Here is a 22,337-nt window from a genome sequence, read left to right on the forward strand (position 1 = left end):
CAGGATTTAGTTTGTAAGACCAATCACGTGTCTTTAAGGTACCTGCATGGAGGCGAGGGACAGCACCTGCAGCAATGGCACCAATGCTGCTGCCTTGGGAGGCGAATCTGCCCTCAAGCCCTGCCATTGAAGCCAGTCAGGGGCACAGGCTGCAGCTGCAGCTGCCAAGCATTGCTGTGAGGCTGGCAAGTCAAGAGAAACCATTGTGGCCAATTCTGCTGAAGCCTTTTGCCAAACCATGTGCAATGGTGCCACAGTGTCTCTCCTTTTGGCATCACGGCTGGTGCAGACACCTCATTGAGCAGGTGCTGACATTCAGGGTGATGCTGTTCCTGTGCACGCTCTGGTGCCGTTTCTGCTCTGTCCAGAGCCGCTTCAGCAGCAGCGACTCAGCAGCGCTGCTCGAGGAGACATCACCACCCTCCCCATGGAGGCAGAAGCTGTGCAGACGCAGAGCTCTGTGTCAGGGGAGCCTCGGTCTCAGCACCGTGGCCTGGGCAGGCGCGGGGGCCCGGGCTGGCCGCCAGCCCTGCCTCTGCCCGCTGCCCTGGCAGCACCCAGTGGCTGTGCCCTGCCAGGGCCTCCTTGCCCTCCTTGTCGCCAGCCAGCCCAGCCTGGGCACCTCGGGGCTGCTGAGGCCCAGCCTCGAGGGCTTCTGCTGCAGGCATGGCAGTCTCTCAGGGGAAGCACCAGAGCAGCGGGTGACAGGAACAAGGTGACTGCCCGGGGGCTGCTCGTGGCCTCTGACACCCAATTCCTCAGGGCTTCCACCACCCCGGCCCCTCAGGGGCCTCCTGTGCCCTTGGAGCCTCCTGCCACCTCCTCCCTCACACCTGCCCCTTGTGCCTTCCCACTGCCTTGTCCCATCAAGGCCTCTGCAGCACCGCATTCCTTCCAGGCCTCCCTCCACCCCAGCCCCTCTGGTCTCCCCCAGCCCGGCCAACCTGCCCGGCAGCGGCGCAGCCCCGATGGAGCTCCAGAGGAGCCGGATTGAGAGAGCCTCAGAGCCCTCAGCAATCCCGCCAGCAACCCACGGGCTGCAGGACACAGACGGTGCTTCCTGGCTGGGAGAAGCCTCGTGCCCATCTCCAGGCACCACAATCACAGCGATCCCCACAGCTCCAGCCACTGCCCAGCCCCTCTGTAGTGAATGTTAAGGCTTCAGTGTGTAAGGGAAATCAATCCACAAATGCCAGGTTTATTTCCAAAAAGGAGACAGAGGAGTCCTTTTACCTTTTTCAAATAAAGGGAGAGGCCATGGGGCATACTCCTGGGGTCTCTCAAATTTTTGGAGGACACAGCCTCCTTTTTATCCTAATTTCCCGACCACATTTCCCTCTCTCTTTCCCCATTGTCTAAGGTACTTGAGAGGTAGAGACTTCCTGGAACACCTGATACCTAAGATTCCCCTCTAATATATAAACATCTCTTTTAATTTTTAATTCTTATGGAATTTATGTTTTTTCCCCCATTGTTTCTCTCATCTTTCAACACCCAATTTCATTTCTCAGCAAACCTACAGTTTGTTCATAAAGGCAAATATCTTTTTTTCCATTCATCAATTGGTGGAATCCTTCCCATTGCTTCTTTTATCTCTCAGTGCTAGTTTTATCTACCAGCAGACCCACAGCTTGTCTGTAAAGACAAATCTGTCATTCTTCTCAGTACCAAGCAAATTTAGGAATTATGAGACCATGGTCCATGGCCTGATGTACATTCATGTCTCTGCTGTGTTTGAGTCTCAATGATGACCAGGAAAAATTTCGAGAGAAGATGAGGAAGGAGATGAGGAAGAACAGTTCCCATGTGGCACCAGTTCAAACCAGAGGCCCCAACATCAGAGCCCAACATCCCCCAACTAGGGAGAGGGAGTACACCCCACGAGCTGACTTGTGGTTCTTCCTGTGTGAACATGGGGAAGACGTGAGGAGGAGGAATGGAAAACCCACCTCTGTCCTAGCAGCATGGCTATGCAAGCCAAGGGAGGAAACTAACAGAGGGAGTTCCACCAAAATGAATGTAGCCCCAGCTTCCCCTGACCAAGCTGCCAGGTATAATAGAAAGGGAGGATGATATGTTAGATCCCCTAAAAGGAACATCCAGAATAGATGAATAAAACATCCAGGGAGGGAACAGTAGCCAGGACTAGAGAGGCCCTGCTTCTAGCCAGGTGGAGGCCAGGGAAAATTGTGTCATTTGGGCTGTGTGGATCCCATGGCCTGGCACATCAGAACCATAGAAATATGAGGCTTTTGTCAACACTGGTGAAACAGTGTACTCTAATCCCATTGGGACCTGTGGGGGCAGAACCCATTTCTATTGCTGGGGCGGCAGGGGGATCGCAGCAGTTGATCCTGCTGGAAGCTGAGGTGAATTTGACTGGGAAAGAGTGGAAGAAACACCCTCCTGTGACTGGTCCAGAGGCCCCGAGTATTCTGGGCATAGATTTCCTCTTAAGTAGTTATTTCAAAGACACAAAAGGATTCAGGTGGGCTTTTGGAATCGCTGCTGTGGAGGCAGAGGGTATTAAGCAATTGAGAGTCCTTGCCTGGGCTGTCGGAAAATACTTCTGCTGTCAGACTCTTGAAGGCTGAAGAACAATTAGTACTAATTGCCACCTCAACGGTGCATTGCCAGCAGTATCAGACACATTGAGGTTCCGTGATCCCCATCGAAAAGATGATCTGTGAGCTGAAAAGTCAAGGGGTGATCAGCAAGGCCCACTCACCCTTCAACAGCCCTATCTGGTCTATGTGCAAGTCTGACAGAGAATGGAGATTGACTGTGGACTATCGTGCATTGAATGAAGTGACTCCACCTCTGAGCGCTGCTGTGCCGGACATGCTGGAGCTCCAGTACGAGCTGGAGTCCAAGGCAGTGAAGTGGTACGCCACTATTGACATTGCTAATGCATTTTTCTCCATTCCCCTGGCAGCAGAATGCAGGCCTCAGTTTGCCTTCACCTGGAGGGGAGTGCAGTACACCTGGAACCGACTGCCCCCAGGGGTGGAAGCACAGCCCCACCATCTGCCATGGACTGATCCAGGCTGCACTGGAAAAGGCTGAATCGGCAGTACATCGATGACATCATTGTGTGGGGGAACACAGCAATGCAAGTATTGGAGACAGGAGAAAAAATCATCCAGATTCTCCTGGAAGCAAACTTTGCCATCAAGAAGAGCAAAGTCAAGGGATCTGCCCGAGAGATCCAGTTCCTGGGTGCCACTTTGATGTTGGAGACAAGGACATGAAATAAACGCACCAAAGCTCACGCACAACAGCCAACTTTATTGAGACCTCTTCAGCTTATATAGATCAGAAGGCACGCATGGCCAATCCTCATTGGTTGAGCCAGCTGCCACCCGGACAACCAGCCAATAGCGGCCTGAATCCCCAACGGCCTGGGCCTGCTCTCCAACGGACGTTACTGGTTGAGTTTTATAAGCAAGGGAGTTAGTAATGAACCACATGTCAGCTATAGAGTTGGGATTATTTATAACTGTAGGGCCTCCAGGCCAGCTGTAGGCCACCACACCTGGGAGTAAAGTGGCAAGACAGATAAAGCCAGATACCACTGAGGCAATCAACGAGCTCAAAACAGTGTCTCCACCGACCAACAAGAAGCAAACGTAAGCCTTCCTAGGTGCCATAGGTTTTTGGAGAATGCACATTCCTTGTGTCACAATGCTGTAGCTGCCAGAAAAATTTGGCCGTATCAGACCCTCAAACTTGACCAGCCTAGAAGATAAACAAGTCCTTGGGTATGGTAAGGATAGGCTGGATGCAAACCTACACAGGGGACCTTCAGCTGATCCCTTTTTATCCTAATTGCAGACATATCACTGGCCAGAGATGTGGGCGGTGCAGAGATCTCAACCAATCAACAGTCCAAGCCCGATAATTTTGAACTCCCTATATAAAGAGTTGCCATAATAAACTCTTTGCTGTTTGTCACATCATCATTGGACTTGAGTCATGAATCTGTCTCCAACCCATGACTTCACATAAAAATTCCTGAGTACAGATCGTGAGCCCTCTCTACCTGGTAACCCGCAAGACGGACGATGTCCACCTTTGCCCAGATCAAGCAGAAGATCGCTCATGCAGTAGCCCTTGTCCAGTCAGGACAGGACCAGAGGTGAGAAATGTGCTTTACTCTGCAGCCAGGAGCCACGGTCTGTCCTGGAACCTTTGGCAGAAAGTGCCTGGTGAGACTCGAGGCCATCCGCTGGGATTCTGGAATCAAACCTACAGAGGGTCTCAAGCCGACTACACTCCCACACAGAAGGAGATCCTGGCAGCCTATGAAGGAGTTCAAGACACCTCAGAGGTGACTGGCACAGATGCACAACTCCTCCTGGCACCCCGACTGCCAGTGCTGGTGTGGATTTTCAAAGGAAAGTTTCCTTCTCCCCACCATGCCAGCAATGCCACATGGAGCAAATGGATTGCCCTCAACACACAACATGCCAGTACTAGAAACCCAAATTGCTCTGGGATCTTGGAGGTAATTATGAATTGGCCTGAAGGTGAAAACTTTGGTCTACCAGAAAAAGAGGAGCACAAACAGGTGTCGCTTGCTGCAGAAGCTCCACCTTACAACCAACTGCCACAAGAAGAAGCATGCTACACTCTTTTTACTGACAGCTCCTGTTGTATTGTAAAGATGAACTGAAAGGGAAAAGCAGCTGTATGGAGCCCAACACGACAGGCTGCAGAAGCTACCAAAGGAGAAGATGGAAATATACAACTTGCTGAACTCAAAGCCATCCAGTTGGCCCTGGACATTGCTGAGTGAGAGAAGTGGCCAGAACTTTCCCTCTACACTGACTCATGGATGGTAGCCAATGCTCTGTGGAGCTGTTTCCTGGCTGGAAAAGTGGAAAAAGGCCAATTGGCAGCATAGGGGAAAACTATTCTGGGCTGCTGACGAATGGCAAGATGTTGCCATTTGGGTAGAGAAGCTACCTGTGAAAGTCTGTCACGTCCATGTCCCCAAGAGTCAGGCTAATGAGAAGCACCGAAATAATGAACAGGCGGATCAGGCTGAAAAAATCAAGTTGTTTTGTTCAAGATAGATTTGGATTGGTAACACAAGGGACAGTTATTCCTAGCTTGATGGACCCATGATGCCTCAGGCCATCAGGGCAGAGATGCCACCTATAAGTGGGCATGAGACCGAGGGGTAGATCAAGCCATGGACAGCATCTCTCAGGTTATCCATAATGGTGAGACATGAGCTGCGATCAAGCAAGCTAAGCGGGTGAAGCCCCTGTGGTATGGGGGCCGTGGTCCAAATGTAAGTGGGGAGGCCTGGCAGACTACATCACACTGCCTCAAACCCTCCAAGGCAAGTGCTACATGCTCACAGTGGTAGAAGCCACCGCAGCATGGCTGGAGACCTAGCCTGTGCCTCACACTGCTACCCAGAACACCATCCTGGGCCTTGGAAAGCAGGTCCTGTGGAAGGATGGTACCTGCCACACAATTGAGTCCAACAAAGGCACTCATTTCACGGACAGCCTTATAAACACCTGGGCTAGAGAACATGGCGTCGAGTGGGTGAATCACATTCCCTTCTATGCACCAGCTGCCAGGAAAGTTGAGCGGTGCAATGAACTCTTAAAAACAATATTGAAAGCAATGGGAGGCATGGGATCTTCAAGCAGTGGCAGCTGCATCTAGCAAAAGCTACATGGTTAGTTAACACCAGAAGTTCCACCAATGAAGCTGCCTATTCCTGATCCAAACCCCTGTGCACAGCAGATGGAGACAAGGATCTGGTGGTGCATATGAGAGGTATGCTGGGAAAGATTGTTTGCATTAATTCTGCCTCAATCAAAGACAAACCCATCTGTGGGGTTGCTCAGTGCACCAATTTGCACTTGCTGAGTGATGCAGAAAGATGGAGAAACATGATGTATGTCTCAAGGAGACCGTGTTTTGGGATGAATTGCCCAAGACACTGTGCCTGTAGCCATACCTGCATGTATGTATGTGTACAATTAGGATAATACATGTAGTTATACGGTTTGAAAATCAAAGTTTGATGTGATATGTTGGTATGGGAAAACATTCAGGGTGGCAAATGTTGTGGGTTTGCGGGGTTTGTTTTGGTGGATTTTCTCCTATTTGTTACATGAAAAGGGGGATGTTGATACATGAGGAGGGGGTAGTTGACACCCCTTGGGAAGGGATGATGGGCAATTGAGATACCAAAGAACTGGCCGATGTCCCTCCCATTCCACTGGAAGCTTCCAGGGAGGGAGGGTGGGGTTAGGCACGGGCTTGCTGAGGGAAGAACCATCTGGCTATGCTAGGAGCAGGGCAGTTGGGGCAGTTTCTGGTGCTGGGCCCGGCACTGCTTCAGAATTCTCCTTGCCACCCATGGGTGAGCCTGTTGCTTGCAGCAGCAGCTGGTTGACGGGGACTTTTCAGCACTCGCCATCAGCATGAAGGCCCTCACCATCTGCCTGCGAGCTTCAGGGGAAACTGGACAACCCCACCTGTCCTCTCTCTCTCTCTCTGCAGAGAGGGAGCCCCAGCTGCTGTTCAACTGGAGCCTCACCAGAGCTGCCATCTCCAGGATACTGCAATAGACAGGTGAGAACGTGGGAAAACCAGACCCCCACCTTCTCTCTCCCCCTGAGGCTGCCATTAACCCCTGGGGTGGCTCACAGCTCCCATCGCTGGCCCCCTGAAGCCGCCTGAGCCAACACCACCCCCTGGAACCAGGGCAGAGTCACTGCAGCCACTCTGCCTCGACGTGAGCCAACAGCAGCCTCTGCCAGTTGTGATCATAACTACAGCAAAGGCAGAACTGCTCAGTGGGTGAGAAGAATCCGTGATTAGTTTGGAGGGATGCTGTTGTTTGTTCTCTCTTGTTACCTCTTTCTCTCTCTGTATATTTATATATGTGCTAGTAAAGAAAAAAAACAGGCTTCACTCTTTAGAGTTTTTTAAAGTTATATTAATTATTATAGTTATATTAATATTTAAAAGTTTAATAAGGGGAAGAAAGGGACAAATCTCTAGGGCTGGGGTGGATTTGGCAATCGGCCAAAAACCACACCTTAGCTATGGAAGTTTGACATTTAGGGAAAGCAGTAAGAGCCACCCACGGAAGGGATTTCTTTGAGAGAAGCTGCTGGGAGTTTCTTCTGTGCCTGAGATAGGCCAATAGCTGGCCAGTTCTGAGAACTGACAGCACTTTGCACCACTGAAAAGTAAGTCCACCTCTGTGAATTCCGCCTTTTAAAAACCAAGCTCGGGAACTTCTCTCTCTTTCTTTCCAGCCATGAAATGCAGCAGAACTCTGGTGCGGCTGGCCCTGCTCCCCCATGGCCTGTGCGACTTGCCTGGGGGTGGGGGACTGGGCCAAACCCCATCGGCTCCTGGGTGGGGAATGGAGACTGAGGCCCCCCCCCTCCCCAACCCAATGCCTCCCGCAGGCCGGGCAGGTCTCTGCTGCAGCACTGGCTTCTCCCAGGAAGCTCTCTCGGTCCCATTCCAGTGGGGTGGAAAAAGCCCTTCCCAGGGGAGTCCCCCAACCCAGGCGGGGCCAGGCCATGGCTGCTGACACTCACCAACATGCCCCACATCCCCCTCAGCCCCCACAGATGGCCCAGCCGCTGCCAGGCTGAAAGAGGCACCAGCGTGGCTTTAAAATCTGACACCGTAACTACCTCTTGTGGCCTGGGCAAGATTTAACCCTTTCACTACACAGATGAGACCTGCAGACCTGGCTTTTTCCTCCAGGGAGATAAAAGAATAATCGACACATAGAAAGACAACATGAAACATCGGGGTCAGTAAGAGAGGGATTCAAACCTCAGATGGAAGGAGAATGAGGAGATGCTCTAATAAGCTGAAATATTCTTTTGGTAGGGCCGTGGAGATGGACAATTATGTTCTGAAAAAGAACTCCTTTAATTCATGAAAGAGTATTGGGGGGATGAAGTATTCAAGCTGCAGATCTAAGCAGAGGTATCCATTGACGAAGTTAAGCAGATGGTGAAGTAACTGTGATCCCATGAGAGGCTTGAACAGAGAAAGAGAGAGATGAGAGCTGAAGACCGTTTGCCCTCAGGGAGAGAAGAAGAAAACCTCTGTTCCCAAAGATGATCACAGAGACAGATGGAAATAACCTTTGCCTTTGAATAACTCATCCTTAAAATAATACCCCATGAGTTCATGGCCCATGGACACACCTCTAGGAGGGCTGTTCAAATGGAGGGCACACCTCTAGGAGGGCATGATGGCAGAGTTTTTTTTCCCCAGGCAGCTGTCACTCGTATAAATGAAAAGCCACAAGAAAACTCTGTCTTGTGAAGTCTCCATGGCACAAGAGAAAACTGCTCTCCCTACAAAGACTGATGAAAGACTATTGTACAGTTGGTGCTGCTTTAACATCCCAGGCTTTGTCTCTACATTGTCAGTTGGGCAAGGAAAAAAGTTTTTGGGAGGTTTTATTCTGATGCTTCTTATTCTTGTGGTTCTGTTAATAAAGTTTCTTTATTCCTTTTAAGTTTTAGGCCTGTTTTGCCCTTCTCCTAATCCATATCTCACAGCAAGAAATTAGTAAGTACCCTGGTGGTTTTAGCTAGCGCTAAAAGCCACCACATTATTTGGTGCATTGGCCAGGAAACTTAAATTGGTAATCTAAACCACTACATTAGCTTCAGAAAATGTTCCCGATATACTGTTATATTACAGGAGGTACATGCACATTCATGTGTTTCATGCATTATTCAAACATTCTTGTGAGATTTTTGATGTCTCAAGAACTCTTTTGTTTAGTTTTACACTCCAACTTTTCTGTATGATATCCTGTGGGTTAAGTCCATATATTTTATTTCTTCTCCTGTTTCCACCCTGTTGTTCCACACCCTGATAAAGAGTTCTTCTAAAATTCTTCTCCAGCGCTCTAGTTTATGTCACTGTTATCACTTAGAGAGGTCAGTCAGCAGATGTGGGGGAAACAAGCATGATTGCTTTACACCATTCTTTTAGTTGCATAGGAGCATTTTAACATTTTGTGGTTTGCTAAGGCCTACAATATAATACAGTCATCGCACCACTATTTCTGCAAGCTTTACAGTGCAAAACTAATAGATTGTGTTACACTAACAAGCAGCCAAAAAGAGTTACAAATTGTACCATATCCAAATACTTATGATCCAATACCAACAAGTAAAAGCTAATACAGAAATGCAAAAGCCAATATTACATGTCATTTTAAACAGAACTGTTATTCCTTTTCCCATATAATTGCCTGGAAGCCCTGTCATTTCAAGTTATAATTTGGAGGAAGGGGGCAATCTTTCCATTCCAGGAAGATTTCCAGCTTTCTTGGCAGACATCTGTCTTTTAAACCAGGACAATCTGCTATCATTAATGGAAAAACTGACCTAGGAGGTAAAGGAACTCACAGAATTGCAGTTTCAGCCTGTAGTTCACCAATTTGAGTTTCCCAGCCAATACACCAAATGATGTGGTGGGTCTAGTGCTGGCTAAAATTACTAGTGAACGTACTTATTTCTTGCTGTGAGATATGGATTAGGAGGAGGGCAAAACAGGCTCAATACTTAAAAGGTATGAAGATGTTGGGGGTTCGGTGTCCTCCTTCTTGTTCCTTCTCAGCTATGGAATTTTTACCCTTTAGTGGCAGGGAAATCTGACTGCTGGTACTTAGTGAGTACTTGAGAAACACAAAGAGCTTGGCTGGGCCAGGGGGGAAGAGATGCAGGGAAAGGGGAGGGTGGGGGACAGCTGGGGGCTGGCTGGTTTCTTGGGCTGGAGAGCAAGACACTCTCTCTTGGAGCTGTTGAGGTTTTGGAGAAGAGAATTTGCCATCACCCAGATGAAGCTGCTGCTGCTTCTTCTTCCCTCTTCATCAGTGGGCCTTGTGCCCCCTGTCCTGCTGAGATGTGGCAGTGCCAGCCACTGCTGTGGAGCTGCTGATACACCTCATCCACTGGCCCAGGATCTCTGCTCATCCCTGCTGTTCCAGCTGAGTGTTCCTCAGAGCCCTGCAGGAGCACCGGGACTGCCCGCCCGAGGGAGTTTGTGAAGCAAAGCCTCTCCTCCATCCCTTCCTGCCTTGGCTGAGAAGGTTGTCACAGGGTCCTTGGTTCTGTTTTGTTGTTAATGCTGTAGTTATTGTTGTTGGCCTTGTTGCACATAATAGTAAAGAACTGTTATTCCTATCCCCAGATCTCTGCCTGAGAGACCCTTGATTTCAAAATTATAGTAATTTGGAGGGAGGGGGTTTACATTTTCATTCCAAGGGAGGCTCCTGCCCTCCCTAGCAGACACCTGTCTTCCAAACCAAGAGAGAAGAAAACTTTATTAACAAAACTAAAATTATAAAAAGAGTCAGAATAAAACCCTCAGAACAGTTTTCCTCCCCCTGCCAGGCTTCTTTTCCAACAGACAACACAGAGACAACACCTGGGGATTTAAAATCACTTACTAAATCTACAATAGTCTTTCATGAGTTCTTGTAGGGAGAGGAATTTTCTCTTGCCATGCCATGGAGACTTCTCCACAAGAAACAATTCCCTTGGGGCTTTTCATTTTCACAAATAGCAGCTGCCTGGGGAAAAAAAACAAACCTGCAATTGTGAAGTTGCTCCCATTTTCACAGCCTTTCTACAGTTGCAATTATGGGCTATGTCAACTTATGGGCTATTCTTTTAAGGATGAGTTCTTCAAAACCAAAGGTGCTCTTCATTTATCTCTGCAATCATTTTCATCTCTGGGAACAGAGGTCTTCCCTCCCTGGGGGCAAAGGGTCTTCATCACTGTCTCTCTGTGTCTCTCTGTTCAAGCTTCTGATGGGATCACAGCTCTTTCAACATCTACACTGCTTCATCAGTGGATGCCTTTGTCACATAGACAGTTTGAACACTTTATCCCCCTATACTTTCCCCTGAATTAAAGGGGATATTTTAGTGGATCATAGCCCATCTCCCTGGCCTTACCAAAAGTGCTTTCAGGCTCAATACTAAGGCATCTCCTCATTTACCTTCCATCAGACGCTTGACTCTTTCTTTCCTGACCTCGGTCTTCAACTTTGTCTTTCTACGTGTCGTCACTCTGTTCTTTTCTCTCAGCCGAGGTGAGAATCGTGCTCTGTGGGTCTCATCTGTGCACTGAAAGGGTTAAATGGTGCCCAGACCTGTGGACGGTCATGGGGTGTCTGCCAGGGCAGCAGCCGGAGCTGTTTGTGGTGGAGGATTCTCGGTAGCTGTGCTGGGGGAGGGCGGCTAGGATCTCAGCAGCCAGGCCAGGACTCCAAGGCAGCACGCCGTGGGCCGATGGCTACCCCTCCCTCTGCCTGGCAGTTTCTGGTAAAACCCAGCAGCGGCAGAATTTCAGCCCTGGCCCTGCCTGGCCTGGCGGTGCCACTGGGAAGGGCTCGGCGGGCTTCCCGGGAAGGGCTCAGCCCCCCTGGGAAGGGGTCCCAGCCCCCCGCCGCAACAGACCCAGCGAACTTCCCAGGAGGGGCCAGCGCCGCAGCAGAGCCGGGCCTGGCCCCACCAGACCCCTCAGGCTGTGCGGGGAGCCGGGCCCCAGTCACCTGTTCAAGGCCAGAAGCCAAGAGAGCTTTCCAGGCCTTGTCTGTTTTTAAAATGTGCATCTCATAGAGGCGAACCAAGCTTCTAAGTGGTTCAATAAGTTGTCAGTTCTCGGAACTAGCCAGCTATTGTTTTTTTCCAAACACAGAGGAAGCTCTTAGCTTCTGTCAGAGAAATAATTTCTATGGGTGCTTTCTTCCTTCTTGCCCAAATATCCATCAATGCAAAACCAGCACACAGCCCTTGCCTGTCGCTCTATTAGGAACGGCGAGAATGAACGACAAAGACGCTCTATGGAGTCGATCAGGAGAATTTCTCTTAGTTTATTACTTCAAGTCTTTTTTATAGACCGATATGTGGAAAGTACAGAAAAGAAACTCTTACTGGTTAGTAAACTACTACATCACCATCATTGGTCAGTGGGGCACACCACCCCTTGACCTTCTCCTGCAAAGAAAACAAGGAACAGACAAACAGCACCTGCAAGGCTGCTTTCTGTCTCTGAGGATTGTTTTAAATCCTCCTCATAATTTCCCAGGCCACTTTCTCAGGCAAGACTGAGAAAGCTATGTGGCCTGCAGTTTCACATGCTCTCTGTTTCAGAGTTAGCATCCACACTTGCCTAGGAATTGTTTTCCCCATCTCGACAAATTAGGGGCTTATATGGTTTGAAGAATAGTCTTCAAATGATCTCTACACCCCAGCTTTTACATCCCTCAGAGTGCACCTTCCCACAGTAGGTCACACCAGTCTGGCACGGTTCCTATGCAGCTGACATCCATTGTCACCAACAAAAGGACTACTCTTCCTTTACTCACCACCAGTGAGAGGGAGCATGGATCATTACATTTTTTCCCACATAAGATATGGAGCAGAAATTCCTGTTGTAAATCCTGCCAAATCTTTCTGAATATGGAAGTGGTGCCACACATGGCACAGGGAAGGGTTTCTTCCCCTCTGCTCCACACCAGTGAGGCAGCCTTGGAGTGCTGGGCCCAGAGCTGGGCTGCCCAGTACAGGGGACAGGGACAGACTGGACAGAGCCCAGCACAGGGCCATGATGGGCCATGATGGAGGGGCTGGAGCATCTCTGCCATGAGGAGAGGCTGAGAGAGCTGGGACTGCCCAGCCTGGAGCACAGCACGCTCAGGGCATCTCATCCCTGGGGATAAATACCCAGGGTGGGGCTGCAGAGGGGATGGGGTCAGGGACAGCCCCAGGGGCCACGGGCACAAAGTGACACACAGGAGGGGCCCTGTGAGCTCAGGAGACACTTCTGCACTGGGAGGGTGGCTGAGCACTGGTGCAGGTGCCCAGGGAGGTGATGCAGCAGGTGACTCAAAAGCCACCTGGACACATCCTGGGCAGCTGTCTCTGGGTGGTCCTGATGGGGCAGGGGCTGTGCAAGGTGACCTCCAGAAGTACCTCCAACCTCACCCAGCCTGAGATTCTGTGACTCTCAGACTAAAACAGGTTGCAGTTTCCTAAGGACAAATGAAAAAGCTCCACACATGGCAGGAGTCTCCTGCCCTCACCAAAGTGGATTATGGCACATGTCTCCTTTCTGCAGATTCCTCCCTGGAGTGATCATGTCCCTCAGTGTCACTCCTTGAGGCTGAGAGAAATCTTTGCCCATGATCATTGGTTTGGGTGCTCAATCTCTAATTAAGAATTGGTTTTGCTGGCTTGAATAGAATTGATTCAAAGTTGCATCAAATGTAACACACTACACTGGAAGTTATAGTTCCGTGTACTGGGTAGTAAGTAATTCCAATAAAGATCTTTTAGTTTAATCATGATCATAACAAACTCTTTATTTGTCTATAAATACATCCTACATCCTATGAAACACAGTTGTATAAAGGTTCACTTACACCTATAACTATGCTTTAAACATAAACTAGTGACAAAATCTAAGGCTAATACTACATCCAGCTGCTCCATGGCTCCTCTCTGAGAAGTTTAGGAAGCAAGGAGATCCCTTCTGCTCCCTGTGACTCAACGGGAGTGTCTCGTGCCTGCTCCCTGCACAGCTCTCCAGGTGGTGCTGTCGGTCTCGGGCCAGCTGTGACTGCAGCAGGGACACCTGAAAGAGGCACAAGGCCCGGCTCACACAAGCCCACGCTGGCAGCAGCATCCACAGCCCCACGGTACCGGCTGTCAGGGCAGAGACAGCCTCCAACTGCAGCCCTCACCAACACTCTGCCCTCGGGGAAGGGGAAAGGAACAGGCTCCCAGACTGGCCCTGAACAGAGCTCAGATGATCAACAAGTCCAGTCCAAGGCTGCCAAACCCTTCCCACGTACATCCCTCAGCCCCCACAGGTCTAGCAGAGCGAGTTCCAACAGCAGTGAGGAACCCAACTCTCATTTCCAAAGGACACATTTGGGCCACTGACCCCTTGCTCCACAGGCTGTGCATCAGCAGGAGGGCTACTGCTGCTCCCCTGAGAAGCTGGAGCTTCTTTCAGAAGTTGACCTATTTTGCTGCTCAGACTTGGAGACACTGAACGTAAAGGACTCTGGGGGGAACACTCTCCTAAAAGTTCTGATTCTTCTTCCTTCAGGTTCCACCTGCACATTGGATGGGAGAAAGGTCACAGAAACCTGTCAGCAAACATGGAGCAAAAGAACCTCTGGACATCAATGCAAGATCTCTGCTCTGAGAGCCTGAATTGCACCAGACAACACTGGGGGCAAAAAGCTCTCGCTGGGGGCTGCGCAAGAGAGGCCAGGGTGTGTCCAGGGACACGGGGCCAGGGAGGGAGACAGTGCAGTGAAGGCACCTTTGAGAAAGCCATGGGCTGCCGCAAGAGACAGAACAAACAAAAGGCTGTGCCCGCAGCAGGGACAGGGAGAGGCAAGGAAACAAGCAGGGCACTGCAAAGCACTGCCTGGGCAAACGTGCTGTGCTCCAGAGGAGCCTGAGGCTCTGCACAGGTGGTGTACTTTACCTGCTCGAGAGTCCTCCTGGGCACAGTGGTTGATCCAAGATTCTCTGTCTTGTCTTTTGCTGATGTTGCAGCCACATCCCGTACATGTTCCATGACCTTCCTGGAGTGCTCTGATAGCTGCTTCCCTTCTGCTCCAACAGCCTGCTGGGTATTCAGAGAAGAGATGATTCCCTTATTTCAGACACCACAAAAGCTGTCCCTTGGAAATCTGTCTCACAAAGCATCCATGTGGCACCAGCAGTGCAGCTTCTGTTTGGCTCTCTCAGTACAAAACTACTCACTTGCTGCATTCCCTCCCACACCAAATCCAAATCCCCACGTGTTGCCATGATCTTGTGTGGGCACAGGAGAAGCAGCTCCCCATGCCCAGCATTTGGCCTGCAGCTGACCTGAATAGCAAACTCCAGAGCTGTAGCAGTCATTCTGGGCGTGCCAGGAAACAATCTGCCAGTCAATGGTCTCTGGCTGGAGACAGACAAGGCTGCCTGCTGCAGCCTGGGCTGCTTTGGCCAAGCAGGCCTGGACTCACAGGGATATAGAGTCCCACTTCTTTATGGGAAACATCACTGGAATCCTTCAGAGACATTGGAGTGGACTGAAGGTCAGTGCCTGTGCCCACCTGGATACAGGTCTTCCCGTCAGGATGTCCATGTGTTTCTTCAGAGAACCTTTGGCAATTTCACTCTTCCTTGGTGCATCACTCAGGACTTGAGTGTTCTGTATCCATTTCTCCAAAACATCAGCCCCACGCTCCAAATCTTCCTGCATGCCTTCCCTCTCCACTTCCAATTGTTGAGTGTTTCCCTTATGATTTCTCATTGTAGGTGCATGCATTTCTATCTTCTTTTCCAGATCTCTCATCTTCCCCTCATACAATTCCCGTTCATGCTGCCAAAACAGGGAGAAGAAGACTCACTCATTGCCTCCCTTGGTTTGCTTCTCACACCAGATCTGGACTCCTGCTGCAGGGGCAGGCACGTGCTGCCCCCCTCTCTCTCTGCCTCTCGGGCTGCTGCAGACCTTGGCTGGGCCCCCCTTGACGCTGCCTCTTTCCCAGCTCGCTCAGCCCATCCCAGCTTCCTTTCTGCCCGTCCCCGACCTCTGGCAGCTCCACTCCCGTGTTCCTTTGGGCACGAGCTGCCAGAACTGCAGCCAGGATTTCAAGTCAATGCTAAGCAGGATTTAGGCAGTGCCATGAGGATGTGCTCTCCATCAGGAAGGAAGAGCAAACACCCTCAGCATTTCATTCCAAGGCCTTGGGGCAACAGGAGTGGTTTTCCAACACTCCTGTGTAGACTTTCCATGGCAGCATCCCCGAGAGCCCCACTGCCCTCTCTTGCAGCACCAATGGCCAGATCAGTCATTCCCTGCTGCCACTCAGGACGAGTTCTCCCCTTGCAGGCACACGTCCTGATCTTCATCAGCACCTGGCTTTCCTCTCTTCTCTCCCCACTGCCTGCTCTCACACGGCCAAGGCCAAACACCTTTCAAATAACAGCAACCTAGGTCTTCTCATCCCTCCTGCCAGCTCCAGATATTTAGAAATCTGAACATGGATTTGGACGCAAGGAATTGCCCAAACCATGCAATGTCAATGGAGACAGCGTGGACATGGAGAACTAAAGCTTCCAGGGCACAGAACTCCAGCATGGAGGAAAATCAGCAGCCTCAGTGCTAACTGGCTTTGACATGGCTACAACATCATTTCCTCCTTGTTCAGAAGAATGCAATTAGGAAAGTTAAACTGGAAAAAGGTGCTCCTTAGAACTGGTAACACAAGGTGCAAACATAGCTAGGAAATGGCCCTTTGTGGCATCTGCCATTCTCACCAGCACATCCTTCCTTTCCTTCTCCTGGCTCTCCAGTTTCCTCTGCAGTGATGCCACCTCTGACGAACAGTCACAGCCTCTTCCTTCAAGGCAGTTTCTAGAGAGGTCTTCTGCTGTTCTGCCCTCCACATTGCTGCAGGAGGGAAGGGGAAAGAGAAGGGAGAAAGCAAAGCAAAGTAAACTGATGGGCACCCTGCAGAGACAACAGCACTGTCTTCTCTGCCTGCCGAGGTTTGCCAGGCCTTAAGCCCACAAGAGCTTCCAAAACTGAGAGAAATGAAGGAAACTTCCAGGCAGAGAAAAATGCAGGAATGGCAGGGGCAAGGTTCAGAGGAATAGCAAAGTGTGTTTGCTCTTGGCCTTGTGCAGAATCCAAGAGAGACAAAGCAGCAGGGATGCCTGTGCAGCCCTGCTCCAGAGAGGCCAATAGCCTGGAGGCTTTGACAGGGCCTGAAATTTGGGGGAATTGAGCTGAGGCATCCAGCTCCAGCTGCTTAGCACAGACACAGCACCTGAAAGGCACCAGCTGTGTATGGGATCAGCCACAGCAGAGCCAGTTGGCACCGCCAGCCACAGCATCATCCTTGAGATAAACTTTGACTGGCGCCTGGATGGATAAGTCTCGTGCTGGTTGTTTTTCCTGTCTGCCATCTCTGGGCAAAGGCCTTTACCTCTGCATGGGATCAGAGATCCCCGCTGGTGGAACAGGATGGGGCAATGGATGGGAGAGAAGTTGTACCTTGCTGAGTTTCCTCCAACAGTGTCTGCAGCTCCTGATTGCAGGCCTTGATTTGGTTGTTGTCAGCCTGAGCCATCCTCAGCTCCATCTCCATGGCCTCACAGTGTGTGGCCATGGCCTCTGCTCTTTCCTCAGAGCTCTGGAGCCTCAGACGCAGCTCAGACATCTCAACCTGCAGCACATGCACAGCGTCCCTCAAGCTCTGTTCTCCTGCTTGGGACTTTTCCAGCTCCTGCAGCAGCTCCTTCTCTCGAGTGTCCTGCTGAGCTGCCTTCTCTGTCACTGCATCCTGCAGGGCCTGGATCTGGAAGATGGATGCAGAGAGCCTCAGGGACTGGGCTGCTCCTGAGGCAGCAGAGCGGGCAGTAGGGAGAGCATTGAAGGAGAAAAGACTTCAGGTAGAAATACACCAGAAACAGAAGGTACAGAACCAGGAATCCAGTAGAGACAAAGGTAGAGAAAACAGGGAAAGAGAGGCAAGGGGCACCCTTGAGGCTGCAGCTCTGAACACGGGCTGAACTGGCTGTGGTGGAAGTGCCCTGCCCAGCCTGCCATAGCCACGTCTGTGTCCCCACATTGCTCAGTGCCTGGCACAGGCACCAATCCTGTCAGGGACAGCACTGCTAACAGAGGGACAGAGAAGCTCCAGAGGAGTGTGCTGCTGCTTCTGCTCCCAGATTTCCTGCTGGGACCCAGGAAAGAATGGGGGAAAACTTTGGCAGCAGACACCAGATCCAGCCTTGGCCTGAGGGTGCAGCAGCAGCAGCAGGCCTGGGAAGAACACGGCAGCAGTGGATGCTGCTGGGAGGGGAAAGAGGTTGGGACTAGCATGCCAAAGGTGGTGTTGTGTGTCCCTGGAGAAGAGGATGGAGTGCCCAGCTTACCTGGGTGTTGAGCTGCTTCAGTTGTCCTGCACAAATTGAAGAGAGTTGTTCGGCCTGCTGAAGAGCAGAATGAAACTGAGACAGCTCATTGTTCAGCACCTGGTTCCTTTCTTCCAGTGATCTGAGGCACAGGGTCTTTTCCTCCAGAGACAGAATCAGCCTAGAAAGGAAGCATGCAACTCATTACTGTATGCGATCACATTTTATAAATTCTTAAGATTTGCTCCACCTCGGAGAAAACTGCTCTGTCCCATGAGGCTCTGCAAACTGATGCTGCCTGGTGCAGGAACTTGGAACTCATGAGCTGGGTCCCTGCCCAGCTGCCCAGCAGGGTTGTGGGGACATGGGGGAGGCAAGGCTGGTGCCAGGGCCAGCAGGGATCAGGGATGAGGCGAGAGCCGGGGAGGGCCTCTCCAACAGTCCCTGCAATGTTGGGACTCAGACCGTGGCAACCGTCAACAGTCCATGAAATGTTGGGGGTTGCACCCTGGAAACAATCAACAGCTCTTGGCTATTTGGGTTTGGACCATGGAGCTGTCAACAGCTTGTGACCATTGGGGCTTGGACCTTGCAACGGCCAACAGCACTTTGATCGTGTTTGATCGCTATTGACCCTGCAAAGGCCAAGAACCTTTGGAGATTGGGGTTTGGACCCTGCAAAGGCCAAGGGCCTTTAGATACTGGGGTTTGGACCCTGCAAAAGCAAACTCCATTGGACACTGAGGTTTAGACTTTGCAAATGCCAAGGCCTTTTAGGCACTGAGAGTTAAACCCTGCGAAGGCCAAGGGTGTTTGAACATTAAGGGTTAAACCCTGGAAGTCCGAGGGCCTTTGAGCACTGGGGTTAAACCCTGCGAAGGCCAAGGGCCTTTGGACACTGCACTTTGGACAGTGCTCGTGCCAAGGAGCGGATGGACACGCGACGGGTGAGTGAGAAAGCCACTGCTCTCCTTGTGCCAAGCCCTGCAGGGGCCTGGGTGGGCCTGGGCTGTGCCTCAGGGAAGGCTTCCCTCTGGGAATAGCAAGGGTTTAACAGTTGCTGTTCCAGAGCTCCAGCAGCTTTGGTGCTTGCTGTGGGGACAGGCCTGGGAGGGAATGGGGGGCACCTGGCCATCCCAGAGCACAGCCACATCTCCTCCTCCATCCTTGTCCAACCGGAGGGGCCATGGGCACAAACAAGGGTCATCGCCTTCCCCTCAGCCTAATTTACAGTGCAGCCTCAGCGCTTCCCAGAGGCAACCCGGGGTTTCTCTCAGACATTTCTGAGATGATCCCCAGTGGCCTAGGGGAGGCCATGGGGATAACAGGAAGATGCTCCAAGGGCTGGAGCACCTGTGCCAAGGGCAAAGGAGGCAAGAGTTGGGGTTGTCCAGGTGGGAGAAGGTTCCAGGGTGATCTTAGAGCTCCTATCAATGCATGAAGGAAGGGCCTGCAAGAGAGCTGGACAGCGACTTAAGGCAGGGGACTGCAAGGACAGGACGAGGGAAAATGGCTTCCCACTGAGACAGGGCAGGGATGGATGGGCTATTTGCAGGGAATTCTGCCCTGTCAGGGTGCTGGGGACCTGGGGCCCTGGCATAGGATGCCCAGGGAAGCTGTGGCTGCCACTGGATCCCTGGGAGTGTTCAAGGCCAGGTTGGATGGGTCTCTGGGCAACTCCTGTTTTGGTGTCCTTAGAAATGATGAGACACATTCCAGCATGTTTGTTTGTGCTGCTGTCAAACTAGTGGGCTGAAAATATTCCCAAGGAGGGGAGGAAGAGCTCAGCTGGAATTGCTGCTCTCTGGGACAGGCTGGGAAGCACTTAGATGTGACTGGGCAGGCATGCAGTCTGAGTGTGCTCTTCCCTGTGCTCTTCCAGGGAGCTCGAGGTCTTTCTCACCAGGGACAATCCTCCCGAGCCCCTGAGGTGAGTAAACTGTGCTGAGCTGGCTGGGATTTTGAAACTGAATGGACACTGGTTCTTGTGGGATCAAAAGAGGCATCTCAGTGGTACTTTGGAATAGGAAGAGAATGCCTGACTAACAGCTGGATGTGGGCTTTCAGGCACTGACAGACGACAGTGACAGCATGGCCCATTCCATCTTCTGCACTGACAATCCTGGCAGCATCCTCTCAACTCTGACATCCACGGATAAACAGGATCCCTTTGCATTGCTTTGGGAAGTCTCAGGGAATTGTGGGCGCTTGCAGGAACGTATTGGTCAAATGGACGAGGAAACCCAAACGGTCACAAGCCGCTATCAGCAGATGGAGGATCTGATAGAAGAAATCAGAGGGTGAACATTTCCTCCTCCTCCTCCTCTTGCATTCCAGATGCAATCTGCTTCCAGGTGTGGGAGTTCAGAGGTTCCTGGGTGAAGAAATCACCTGCCCTACCATGTGTGGCTCTTGAGCATCGTCCTGTCAGGGTTTTTCATGCTCTACTGTGACTCCTAAGGCTGTGTGGGAGATGCACAGCCATGTTGGAATAGAAGACTCCTTTTTCTCACCATACTGCTTCCCTGAATTCTGTTCTTTGCGTGCCCCTGCCCAGCCACTGCTTCTCACTGCAGGAAGGCAAAATCCTGCCTTCCTTTCCCTTTGCCTCTGGAGGATTTCCTTGGGAGGGAAAGAGCAAGGTCTTCCTTAGCCCACTGCCCCCTGCTCCAGCCTGGAGTGCTGGAAATGGGATCGGTGACTCTTGAGGCCTCTTTGTTCTTCTGACTGAGCCTTGTCTCTGCAGTTGCTGTGAAAACGTTGAGAAGTCCAGGGAAAAGCTGCAGCAATGCATGGGAATCCCAGAGCCAGGAGCCTTGTGGCTGCGTCAAAGGAACACCGAGCAGCAGAAGGAAACGTCACCCCAGGTGGAAAAGGCCCAGCAGCAGGACAGGATGGAGGTTGGTTTTGGAAATGAGACTGGCTTTCCCTTGAAAACTTGTCTTGGCCCTTCTTGTACAGTGGAGGCTGCACTGGAGGGAGAAGACCCCTCATTGCAGAGCGAGCTGTAAGTCAAGAGGCAGACACTGGAGGAATTGCAGCTTCAGAGGGATCTGCTGGAGCAAAGGAGGGATGATGTCACCATGGCTCTGGACACCTCATTGCTAGGCAGCACCTGTGGGAGTGGGAGTTGTGCCAGCCAGATCAGCCCAGATGCTGTTTCTGGCAGAAGAAGACAGGGACACTGCTGTGGACAGCTGCCTCAAGATGGCACACGCATTTTTTAGCCAGGGATATGGGTGTTTGTCAGCAAAGTGTTGCATGCTTCTGCAAAATTTGTTGCTGTGAGCAGCCACAGAGCCTCTAAAACAGGGAATGGAGCTGGGGAAGGGTCTGGAGCACAGGTTTGACAAGGAGCAGCTGAGGGAGCTGGCGGGGCTCAGCCTGGAGAAAAGGAGGCTCAGGGGGCACCTTCTTGCTCTCTACAACTTCCTGTGACAGGAAGGTGCAGCAGCTGAGGGTTGGGCTCTGCTCCCAGGGAGCAAGGGACAGGACACGAGGAAACTGCTCCAAGCTGTGCCAGCATAGGTTTGGATTGGGTGTTACAGGATAGCTGCAAGAGAAGGGTTTGTTTCTGATGGTCCCTCTCAGACAGTCTCCGTTCTGGGGTATGTGGTAGGTTTGGCAAATATACAGCAGAGGTTTTGCTTTTGAAGAAAAGAGCTCAAAAACACGGTTTGGTCATCTGGCTTGAATAGCAGCAAGGGCCATTAGACACCTTCTTTGTGTAAGACAAGTCAGTGGTATTGTTGGTGTGAATTGCTGCACCAAGACATCTGCATTGGCCACATCAGCCAGACTTCCATCAGTCACTAAATGTCTGCTCACCACAAGAGCCATTTCCCTGCCAAGCATCCCCTTGTTGCAGAGAGCTGCTCTGAACATGTGGAGAGGTGACACTTTGATGGGGGTTTTGTTCTAGAAGAGGCAGTCCTGTATATTTTCCCTTGCTTCAGGGAGCAAAACTGCTTTCCCCAACCTTCCTGAAAATGTCCAGTGCTGAAATAGATCCTGATAGAAATTTTGTTTGCCATGTGGCACTTGAGGAAGATGCAGTGCTTTTGGGTGACAACATGGAGTTTGGAGTAGGGATGTTTGTTGGCAAGGAGCTGTCAAGTCCCAGGCAAGGCAGCAGGGCCTGACACAGCAGCTCCAAGGTAACAGTGGCAGCGGCTTTTGCAGCCCAGGGTATCAGAGCTGCATAGGGCAGATGCTGTGAACCTTGGAGGCCAGAGCACAGGTGCTCCTTGTCCTCTGGCTGCCTGCGAGGTGGCACTGGCTGGCTCTACACAGGGCTCCTGAGGAAGGGCTCAAGCTGTACCTTGTCCTGTTTCCAGGTTTTCCAGGAGCAAGAGTCAGCGAGCAGGGCTC

The 22,337-nt window shown here is 51.2% G+C and overlaps 1 protein-coding gene and 2 long non-coding RNA genes across 3 annotated transcripts; 2 read left to right on the forward strand and 1 right to left on the reverse strand.

Annotated features, from left to right (window-relative positions):
- The first annotated feature begins 3,537 nt into the window (after positions 1-3,537).
- On the forward strand, positions 3,538-3,959 carry LOC147650259 (uncharacterized). Its single transcript, XR_015277146.1, has 2 exons — positions 3,538-3,629; positions 3,835-3,959. It is a non-coding gene; the product is annotated as an uncharacterized LOC147650259 (long non-coding RNA).
- Positions 3,960-5,709: 1,750 nt separating this feature from the next.
- LOC147650260 (uncharacterized) lies at positions 5,710-6,763 on the forward strand. The gene is made up of 3 exons (XR_015277148.1): positions 5,710-5,799; positions 6,532-6,603; positions 6,681-6,763. It is a non-coding gene; the product is annotated as an uncharacterized LOC147650260 (long non-coding RNA).
- Positions 6,764-13,364: 6,601 nt separating this feature from the next.
- LOC147650261 (uncharacterized) lies at positions 13,365-20,407 on the reverse strand. Its single transcript, XM_086853418.1, has 8 exons — positions 20,367-20,407; positions 17,988-18,147; positions 17,124-17,275; positions 16,365-16,497; positions 15,155-15,423; positions 14,536-14,679; positions 13,981-14,155; positions 13,365-13,668 (listed from the first exon to the last, which is right to left on the reverse strand). The coding sequence occupies exons 1-8, from the start codon at positions 20,405-20,407 to the stop codon at positions 13,483-13,485; spliced, it is 1,260 nt and encodes a 419-aa protein (XP_086709544.1). The 3' UTR covers positions 13,365-13,482.
- Between the last annotated feature and the right edge of the window lie 1,930 nt (positions 20,408-22,337).

This window comes from Cyanistes caeruleus, chromosome 16, assembly GCF_971803275.1.
Source record: "Cyanistes caeruleus chromosome 16, bCyaCae1.hap1.1, whole genome shotgun sequence".
Lineage (NCBI taxonomy): Eukaryota > Metazoa > Chordata > Aves > Passeriformes > Paridae > Cyanistes > Cyanistes caeruleus.